This window comes from Pagrus major, chromosome 3 (genome assembly GCF_040436345.1).
Source record: "Pagrus major chromosome 3, Pma_NU_1.0".
NCBI classification, from domain to species: domain Eukaryota; kingdom Metazoa; phylum Chordata; class Actinopteri; order Spariformes; family Sparidae; genus Pagrus; species Pagrus major.
The window spans coordinates 432,130-442,728 of NC_133217.1; the positions used below are offsets into that span (position 1 = coordinate 432,130).

At 40.6% G+C, this 10,599-nt stretch overlaps 2 protein-coding genes across 2 annotated transcripts; both read right to left on the minus strand.

The window, feature by feature from the left end:
• Positions 1-2,623: 2,623 nt before the first annotated feature.
• LOC140993564 (uncharacterized) lies at positions 2,624-6,978 on the minus strand. The gene is made up of 2 exons (XM_073463052.1): positions 6,549-6,978; positions 2,624-4,072 (listed from the first exon to the last, which is right to left on the minus strand). The coding sequence occupies exons 1-2, from the start codon at positions 6,718-6,720 to the stop codon at positions 2,982-2,984; spliced, it is 1,263 nt and encodes a 420-aa protein (XP_073319153.1). The 5' UTR covers positions 6,721-6,978; the 3' UTR covers positions 2,624-2,981.
• An 856-nt stretch (positions 6,979-7,834) lies between these two features.
• Positions 7,835-10,427, minus strand: LOC140993575 (uncharacterized). Its single transcript, XM_073463067.1, has 2 exons — positions 10,104-10,427; positions 7,835-9,476 (listed from the first exon to the last, which is right to left on the minus strand). Exons 1-2 carry the CDS (start codon positions 10,270-10,272, stop codon positions 8,572-8,574), a joined length of 1,074 nt encoding a protein of 357 aa, XP_073319168.1. The 5' UTR covers positions 10,273-10,427; the 3' UTR covers positions 7,835-8,571.
• Positions 10,428-10,599: the final 172 nt, after the last annotated feature.

The following is a 10,599-nucleotide window of genomic DNA, read 5'->3' on the forward strand; positions in this document are numbered from 1 at the left end:
CAGCTGATATGAAAAGTGACAAAAACACAGAGACACAGATTTACAGAAAACATGTTTTTATTTCATATATATTCATTTTTAAATTAAACTTAATTTTCTCCTTAAATTAATTTAAATTAGACAGACGACATTTTAAATAACAATTTTATCGATAACCATGAAGCCAAAATTATATAAAATTGGTATTAAAATATTTTCTAATCAATACTCTGATAATTGATCGATTGATTGATCAGCAGCATGATGAGAGTGATCCAAGTCCCTGTTGGAGTCAGTCAGAGCATTTCCATAGAGAGCCACTTTGCATCAGCAGCAGCATGCTCCAGTGCTCTGGGAGAGTTTATAGTCCTGAGAGTTGAACACTGGATGACTGACAGCTGTCCTTCATGACAACAGAAGACACAGAAATCCTCCTCATCAAAAACATGACTTTGACCTCCGTCCTCATCTGGACTCTCCTCTGCTTCACTCAGGGTGAGAACATCATTTTTCTGTCCTGTGAAAATCATCTGGAGTGTAGCTGAGTTTCACCTCACCATCTTATGTCTGGTGTTTCTTCTCTCTCCTCAGGCTCTGTTGGACAAAATGTTGTCTTGACTCAGCCAGCAGCCAAATCACTGCAGCTCGGTCAAACTGTTTCTATTGACTGTAAGGCCAGCAGACAAGTTACTCAGTACTCTGGCTCTCAATACTACCTGGCCTGGTACCATCAGAAACCTGGAGAAGCTCCGAAAGCTCTCATCTACCTAACAACAGAGAGATTTTCTGGAATCTCGTCCAGATTCAGTGGAAGTGGAGCAGGGAATGGAGTTGACTTCACTCTGACCATCAGTGGAGTTCAGGCTGAAGATTCAGGAGTTTACTACTGTCAGAGTCATCATTGGCTCAACAGTCAGCAGGTGTTCACACAGTGAAAAAGAGTCGTACAAAAACCTCCCTCAGAAACTGAACTGACTGCTGCAGCTGGAAGCTACTGCAGAGACTGATACACTTCACTGAGGACACACACACACACACACACACACACACACACACACACACACACACAACCACCAAATGATGAAACAAATCTCTTATTCATAATCTTTTACCATTTTCCACATCTCAAATTTCTAATCCACATTTGAACACATGTACATGTGACATTATTTCATTTAAACACGTCAAAATTTTTGTTCACATGAATTAAAATCAATGAAAATGAGTCACTCAGAATCAAATTTCATGTGATTTCATGTCTCATGTTTTGTTTCTAAATATGGAAATTCAAATCTGAACGTGAACGTCTGTAAGTCACATGTGAAAAATGTAAATTTCTCACGTGGACATTTTCATCCATATGTGGAAAAAAGCTAATCGTTTGTGAAAGTGTCCAGTTCACATGTAAAAAGACTTTCCAGGTCGTTTTACAGGCAGCAGATCGAGGAAAGTCTTCACTGTTCAGGCTGAAGATTCAGCAGTTTACTACTGTCAGAGTTATCACTGGATCAACAGTCAGCAAGTGTTCACACAGTGAAAACTCGTTGAACTGACACGTCACTGACTTCTTCCCCCAAATGTTAAACACTGCAGACTCGTCATCCTGATCTGTGGGTATTAGACAAATTGCTAACTCAAGATAAGATGTCCACATTCATTTCACACTATGAGAACAACATTTTGACTGAACAGAGTAGCTATGTAAGAAACATCACCATAATAACTCATGAGAGGTTTCTCTTCGGCTGAAAGTTTAGAGCAACATTTTTACAAAAACACCTCAATACTTCCACCTTAAATCTCAGAGCTTGACCTGAAATAAACAACTTTCCAATTCTAGTTAGTTTTTCATGACTCTGCAGAAACACACTCACTCTGAGAGGCTGATCCATGAATCAAACTCTGATAAATTATTTGAAAACGTTACAACTATCAATCTTAATAAGACACATTTAAAGGCAATTTAGTGTCTCAAAAATCAGCAGGAATGTCTAAAACAAAGTGTAAAAGTAGGATTTCTTTTCTCTGTTTTATATAAACTTTATTAGTGTTTAACTTCACGCTGTGTGTTACATTTCCAAGTGCAATTATCCACCTTGGTCACATTTGTATGAGTGTACATTCATTTTTATTAACATTTGTATTCTATACTATATTCCTATTTTTCTATTATGTATTCTATGTCTGCTTTGCTTTTATCTTCTTTCATTTTTATTATCTTTCACTCAATCTGTAAGCCGCTGTGATCAATAAAGTCTTATTTCTCTGTTTGTGAAAATGGTTGAGTGAGACTCTGCTGCCATCCAGTGGACATCAGAGAAAACAATTGTGTTTCTCATACTGTAGAAAATAAATATAGTATAGATAGATTTCTACATGTTTTATAGGTGCATATAAGCTACAATATATTATCAAGAACAAACTCTTCTCAATTATTTCAAGTAAATTACTTTGCTTCAAAGGCAACGTGGTAACTCAACAGATCAGCTGTTAAATCTGTTTCAGACCAAAATTCTATAAACTTGTGATTCGTCCAAAATGTATTTAAAAGTATTTAAAGCAAATAGTTCGAGCAGCTAACAAAGAAATCAACTGATCATGTTTTACACAGAGTAAGATGTGAATTAAAGATCAGGAGAGTCTGTTAAACTAGAAGTACATTTTATTATCAGGCGGTTAGTCGACACATTTTATTTATTAATCACACTTCAAACAATCGATGACCATAATGCTACACGAGTCATTTAAAACATTATCAGTATATTATTTATATTAATATATATCACAGTTTAAATACATTTTAGATTAACAAAATTATTCTAAAAAAGCTCAGTGCCTGGGAGAAAACAAAACCGTGTAGGACACCAATAAAAACTTAATTTAACAATCATGTCGCTTCATCGTTCATGAATTTATTTTGGATCCACGTCACAGTTTTAAACTGATCAGTGCTGAGTAAAGTCTTTCCCTCAGAGCTTCAGACCTGCTGGAAAGAAATGTCTTCAACAAGCCTCTCTGCTGCTCTCACCGACACACTTGTGTTCTTCCATATGAAGACTGCAACTAAACGGTTTCTCCCCCGTGTGGACTATCGAGTGTCGTCTCACAGATCCAAGCTGTGTGAATCTCTTACCACAAACTGAACACCTGAACGGTTTCTCCCCAGTATGGATTCTCATGTGTGTGGTCAAATTGTATCTGTGACTGAAACTTGCTTCACAAACGGAGCAGGTGAAAGGTTTTTCTCCTGTGTGAACTCTCAAGTGAGCCTTCAAAGTTGAGCTTTTGGCGAATCTTGTATCGCAGACAGAACAACTGAAGGGTTTCTCCCCTGTGTGGGTCCTCATGTGGCTCACAACATATCGTCTGCAGTGGAAGGTTTTTTTACAAACCGAGCAGCTGAAGCGTCCTCCTGAATGACTTCTCATGTGAGTATTTAAAGAGTTTTTAATGTGATAACTTTTACCGCAAACTGGGCAAATAAACGGTTTCACTCCTGCTTGGATCCCATCGTGTTCCTGCGGACGTCCCTCGTGTCCAAAGCTCGTAGCACAATCAGAGGAGTTAATTAATGTTTTTCTAGTGTAACATTTCACGTCACTGACAGATACTTCACTGTTGTGCAGACAGTTTAAACCTGGCGGAGGCTCCCTGGTTTCCTCCCAGTCACAACGGTCATTACTCTCAGCTCCAGAGACGTCGTCATCAGTCTCAGGGTCAGAGGACTGTGACATCTCATCATGAGTCGCTGACTGTAAATGAGAATCAGGATTAAAGTTCCAGGCTGGTTCTGGTCCTCCACAGTCCTCTCCATCAGCTTCTGTCTCCATCTGTTCAGTCTGTCTTTGATGAAGCTGTGAGGACTGAGGTTTCTCTTCATCATCTTCTTCACTCTTCACAGGACTGAAGGTGAACTTGGTGATATCAGCCTCCTCCAGCCCTCCAAGCTGCTCTCCCTCCTGACTGGTCCAGAGTTCCTCCTGTTCCTCTTTAATGTGTGGCAGCTCTGGTGGGTCCTCCTGGTCCAGACTGGAGCTCCTCTCCTGCTGCTCAGGAGGATCCTCTTCTTCACTCTCCTGCAGCTGCTGTGTGTCTGTGCAGAAAAGAGAAATATCCTGTTTACATTTAAACAACTGAACTCAACACTGAAATTTGGGAGAAATGCTTCACGTCTTCATTCAAACTAAAGAAGCACGTGATGCATTTTAAATTGTGATCCTCGCTCACGTTATGTGAACATATAAACAAGTTTTACTACTTAAAGTGAAAATGTTCTCATCATTAATATTTGCATTAGATATTCAGTCATAGTTACAGCGCCACCTGTTTGCTACAGGGAAGGTTTTTCTCCACCTTGTATTATCATACGTATCAGTCCATTACTAGATTCTTTAAAACATCATGGTTTTGTACAGGAGGGTTTTTAACTGCCCCATTGAATCCAAGTAACAGATATCAGGGTCAGACAGACCTCCTGAGAAAGTTCAGAAGGTCACTGTCATATTAATTAAACACAAATGGATAAAATTAGGTCCGGCTTGAGCGCAAAACATTTTTTAGGTTATTGTCAGATGACTGCAGTTCCTTGCTCTCTGGTATTAGTAGAAAATCCCTCTCATCCAAAACTGAACCAACCGATCCTGGTTTCCCTGCGCTGGTTACCTGTTGCTTTTAGAGTAAGATTTTACTGATTGAGGCTTCGCTCCAAGTTATTTAACAGATCTCTTATGTTCCCTCTCGCAGCCTGAGATCCTCAGTGAGTCTCTTCTCGTTGGAGGTATACATTAAGTCTTTGCAGGGAGCGGTCCAGCTGCAAACTCAGTGTCATCTTCTGAAAATCCATCTGTTGAAAATTGCCTGTCAGTGATTTTATCTGCTTTATTACTGCGTGTTTTGCTCTTATGTGTTTTGTTTTTATTGCTTTTAGCTTGTTTTATTCGCTTTGTATTTAATCGGTTTGTAAAGCAGTTTGTAACTGTGTTTCGAAAGGTCCTAAATTAGATAAATAAAGTTTATTATTATAATTGTTTATTTTACGCCACAAATAAGTCGAGGTATGTATGTAAAGGTAATACTGCACTTTACTTTAGCTTTATGTTATTTTTACTGCCCGTTTACATCTTTATACATTTACATCAGCAAGCTGTTTAAACATTGTAGTTTAATTTATCCACATCCTGTCAACATTAGCGAGTGACAGCGAAGCGATTCATCCATTTTTATTTTCAATCTTGTTCTGTCTGTTGTTTTAATCCTACACACACCTCATCTTTTCCAGCGTTAGGCGCCGATATTAAATCTTTTTCTGTTAGAGATTATAATGCAGACGAGGCGTGAGGGAGGATTTATAACTATTAAAAACACATCGTGATTTTTTCAGGCAGATCAGCACATGTGGCGAAGCGTCTTGTCTCTATGACAACTATGTGATGGACACTGATCCTCTCTGGTTTAATATCTGCCTGTTTTTTATTTGACATCAGGACGTCAGAGCGAGGAGGATGTGGGTGATGACATCATCCATACGGTGAATATTATCGCCTCGGCCAGGAAAAAGAAAAAGAGCCACGGTGACGTCACCAGAGTTTTCCTGAAGAGCTGACACATTTCTGACCCGATGCGCTCGGAGAAGAGAGAGAAGAGAGAGCTCAGAACAAAGACGCTGAGACTTTTCATTGGGAACAATTAAAAAAGCTTCCGGTGCTCAGAAAAAAAACACCATGTGGACACGAGCCCATATATACCTTCTCTTAAGTATTTCATAAACACATTTAAAGGCTCACGTGTGTGTGTAGATCAGCAGGTGTGTTGATATCAGAAGTTTTCACTCCCAGATGTCAGAACCAGCCCGGTCGCTGGTTCAGCAGCTGAAGCTGATTATTATCAAGTTTGTCTCTTGAGTAACTAACTTATATAATTATGAAGAAAGCCTCTGAGTTTAACAACATCTGGGAGACGAGTCATGAAAATATCAATGTGAGGACTGTGTGCTGTGACTGTTTTATATATTATCTTTCATTTTAAAAATCTTTCATTCATTCATTGTTTTCTCCTGTTTTAGTTTTGTATTCTGTCATATGTTCACTTTGAGGGAAAGTTCTGCGTTTATTTGTATGAACACATGTTGCCAGGTTTCCTCAGAGTCTCGTTAATGTTCAGGACAAATTTCAACCCAGTCCAGTGAAAAATGAGAGATTAGTGAGGTCAGAACACACAGAACCAGAACAATGAGCTTCAGCTCAGAGGGACAAACTTCAAACATTCACAACTTAAGTGAAGCTGTTGGATTTTACAAGATCTCATGAATCTAATAGAAGTTTCTGCATTAATTTCTCTGAGAAAGTCTGTGACATGAACTGGGAGAAGTTCTGAGTTCTGTGAGAGTTGGTACCGAATGACCCGGAAACACGAACTTTCTGCACAAACCTGTTCAGTCATTATGTTTCCACTGTTCACCTTCAGCAGCAGCACAGTTTCCTGGTGCTGTTTACATCAACCTGTCTGTGTCTTTATGGATCTCCTGTCACACAACTGAAGGAGGAGTTTCACTGATGAAGAACGGAACCAACCTGCTCTGTGTAACTGGACCTGAGGCTTGAAAACAGCGTCCAGTAGTTTCCGGTGCCGACCCAGTTCCTCCTCGTACTCTGCTATCGTCCTTTCAAACAGCTCAAATATCTCTTCAGCAGCCGCAGTCAGTCGCTGCTTCACAAACACTCTCAGCGTTTGGACTTTAGACATTTTTACTGACTCACACGAACTTTTCCTCCAGAAACACTCCGTTACTATCAGGAGATACTTCAGATATTCGACATGTTACAAGTAAAGTGAACAACACAGAGTCCAGTCAGACATTTTGGGTCTGTTAGAAACATCCGGAGAGCTAGCAAGCTACGCTAACGTCCTTTAGCTTAGCATTTATAGCTTTTTCTTCACTAAACTGAGGCGAGTCTGAGGAGAAACATCCTCAAAGTTCACTTAAACAAGTTCATCCACCCAGGGTCCAGTGGACCGCCCCGGTTTATCTGATGGAAACGTACAGAACCGCCGGTACAAACCGGAAGAAGCTAAAATGTTTGCCACGGTTAGAACAATCACTTCCGGGACCATTTCTTCGCTGGTTTTCAAAATAAAAGTGCTCTTTACAAGATCATCTTTTTTAAGCATTAAAAAGAAAAGAAACATCCAGATGCTTGAATTAAATAAATATAGAGATGCTACAAGTAAATTAAAACGCAAACAGTACAAAATGTGCTCATGTTATTTCAAACTGTCTGTTGTATCATTGGATTATCACATTTAACATGCAAGCAGCACTTTGATGTTGCATTTGGTCGAGGTGGAAATAAGTTTAACTACTTTATGTGCTGTTGGATTCTTCTGTTACAATAAATCTGTGGTGTAACTGAAGACTAAATGTAAAGTGAGGTGTGTTTTAGTCTTTAGGATGTGAGGAGATAAGAGGCAGGAGGTAGTTTAGAGGATGAAGAGCTGTTCATCAGTATCATCTCTCCTCCCAGTGGTTCTGCTGTCAGACAGCAGAGGAAGTGTCATGACTCAAGATATAAAGGAGGTTTTTACAGTAGTAGTTGAATATTCTGCTAAACAATGTTTCTCATGTTGTAGAGAATAAATAGTTTGTAGACACACAAAATAGAGAAATGAGAAGAGCCTTAAGAAACCGTTTGAGGAGAGAAGAAAACAGGAAATAGACGTCCTTACGTGAAGCGACGTCCGTTTCTGACGCCAGCTTTTGCTAAATTTGAGTCTGCGCACGTTCAACAAACACCTGAACGTGAATAACAAGCACACTTCTGTATTTAGGGGCACAGAAACCATTTTGACTGACAGAACGTGTTCTTGTATGATTTATTCATAAACCAGAAAGTGATTATGATTTTTTTTTCAACACTGGAAATTATGCATCAGGCTAAATGTCTCAGGGAAAATGGAAATTATATAACATATCAAACCTCACATGTGACTACACTGAAACAATGATTCTTGCTGACAGACAGACTCTCTCTCTGACTTCAATCATGTAAATAAAAACCTATCTAATAACAGAAGACACAGATCTTTAACTGAATGGTGAACAAAACAAATGAATTAACTCTGGAGTGATGCACTTGAGTTTGATCTGTTGTTTGTCGTCACTTCACGACTCCAGTGATGTTGTGATGTATCAGATCAGTCCGATCAGCTGCAGCATCCAATCAATAACTGATATCCAACAAGGAGGCGTGCTGGGTATTAAACAGACTTCTGTGAAGGCTGCTCTTATGTGTCCTTGCTCATCGCTCCTCACAGCACAAATAAGAGCTTCGGGACGGCCTGAAAGATGTCGGACCAGAGCAACTTCTGGTTCAAGCCAACATGTTTACGTTGCAATATGATGATTAAAGAGGCAAAACTTTTGTTAACAGATTGTGAACAAAAGCAAAGCAGTCGGGGTTCATGCATGAGTTCTGCAAACCGTTACACCCCTTTAAAACAGCTGATCTGATTACATATAAGTACACAATTACAGTTCTTCAACATGTCAAGTCGTTTCCTGCTCATGGCAGTACATTTGAACTGTATATTTTACTATCATGTTGTCTCTGTCTCTGCACACTTGTGGTTTTTGATCTGTGAATGCCAAGTGAATCTTTTGTCACAAACGCTGCATTTAAAAGGCTTCTCCTCGGTGTGCAGGGCCATATGTGTGGTCAAATTCGCCTTCTTTGAAAACCTTTTACCACAAACAGAGCAGCAAAATGGTTTCTCGCCGGTATGAACTCTCATGTGATTCACCAACGTGCATCGCAGGCTAAAACTTGCGTTACAAACTGAGCAGGTGAACGGCTTCTCCCCCGTATGAACTCTCAGGTGAGTTGTCAAATTTGAGCTTTTTGTAAAGTTTTTACCACAAAATTGGCAAGTAAATTTTTTCTCTTCTGTGCGACAGCTCGTTTGGATCTGCAGACGATCCTTGCTGTCAAATCTTTGACCACATTCAGAGCCGCTGGAATATTTTTTGGCCACATTACATCCTGTATCACTATTAAAACCTAACTGAGGTTCCCTCGTCTGCTTCACGCCATCATTACTGTGTGACGTTTTATCACCAGCTGCTTGTAAATGTCTTTGACCAGAGTTCCTGGCTGGTTCTGATCCTCCACAGTCCTCACCATGTCTCATCTCTACAGTCTGTCTTTGATGAAGCTGTGAGGACTGAGGTTCCTCTTTATCACACTCGTGACTTTTCACAGGGTCAGGAGTGAATGTGAACTTGGTGATATCAGCCTCCTCCGGCCCTCCAAGCTGCTCTCCCTCCTGAAGCTGCTCTCCCTCCTGAAGCTGCTCTCCCTCCTGACTGGTCCAGAGTTCCTCCTGTTCCTGTTTAATGTGTGGCTGCTCTGGTGGTTCCTCCTGGTCCAGACTGGAGCTCCTCTCCTGCTGCTCAGGAGGATCCTCTATATTCACCAGAAACGTCTTGACATTTGCAGGAAACCCTGAAAAACACAAACACATGACATAAATCTAACATTATCACTAATTCGAGGATATTATATATACAGGTGCACGGCAAAACCTGGTTCTGAACTGGAGTTGGTTCTAAATAAAAGGGTCCAGTGTGTAGCATTGAGTGACATCTATCTGTGATGTTGCAAATTGCAACCAACTGAGCACCCCTCGTCTCATACCTGGTTTGGAGTTGAGCCTTCCCTTCTGTAACTAACGTGCGTCACTATGTAACAGCCATTATATAAATATTTATATTCATATATTATAGAATATATACAGCTGTAAGCAGCCATGATTACCAGCTGTAGCGGCGTTATTTTAGATCACACTACCTTGCTCAGCATGACCCGCCCTACTCTGCCTCTGATTGGCTACATTCTGTGCGACTCCCATCAAAGATTGAACAGAGCCCAGGTGTCTCACTCTGTAGCTTAAACAGAGCGCTAAAGACACAGTGCGAAAGGGGGAAGCTGCAGCGATGCACCATATGAGAAAAATAACGTGTTCTTTGAAAAGTAAAGTATTTAAACCTGTTCTACTGGGACCCCCAAAGAAAAGTATGACGCTGAAAATTAGCATAACATGAGCTCTTTAATAAAAAAGCCTCCACACACCTGCTTTGTTGTGGACGTCAGGTATCCCAGCGTCCTGCAGCAGTTTGCTCTGTCGCTCAATCTCCTCCTCGTACTCCGCCATCGTCCGTTCAAACAGCTCGGAAATCTCCTCAGCAGCCGCCGTCAGCCGCTGCTTCACAAACACTCTCAGCGTTTGGACTCGAGACATTTTCACACAATTAAACCACCTTTAGCAGGTGCAACACAAAGTCCTTGTCAGTTTATTTCACGCTACTCTTGTTGCAGGTTAGCAGACTGTCGGGAAATGACTCTGAGGGGTTCTGGTTCTGGTTTCCTGCTGCTGTTTCCGGGATTAACGGCGGTCATGAGCTGCTTCTGTTCGCCGCCATCTTGTACAAAACAGTGAAAAGACGACGTAAAAGTGCTTCCGGGGCCATTTTCTAAACTTCAAAATAAAATAAGAGCTGCTACACATTGAACGTTCATGTCACCACTGTAGCGCTTTTACTTTGGAAATCACCGAAAACGCTGCACC

Coding starts and splice junctions, on each gene's coding strand:
- LOC140993564 (XM_073463052.1), bottom strand. CDS start 6,720: ATGTCTAAAGTCCAAACGCTGAGAGTGTTTGTGAAGCAGCGACTGACT. Junction 4,073..6,548: donor GGTCCAGTTACACAGAGCAG/GTTGGTTCCGTT, acceptor TTTTCTGCACAG/ACACACAGCAGCTGCAGGAG.
- LOC140993575 (XM_073463067.1), bottom strand. CDS start 10,272: ATGTCTCGAGTCCAAACGCTGAGAGTGTTTGTGAAGCAGCGGCTGACG. Junction 9,477..10,103: donor TGACGTCCACAACAAAGCAG/GTGTGTGGAGGC, acceptor TGTGTTTTTCAG/GGTTTCCTGCAAATGTCAAG.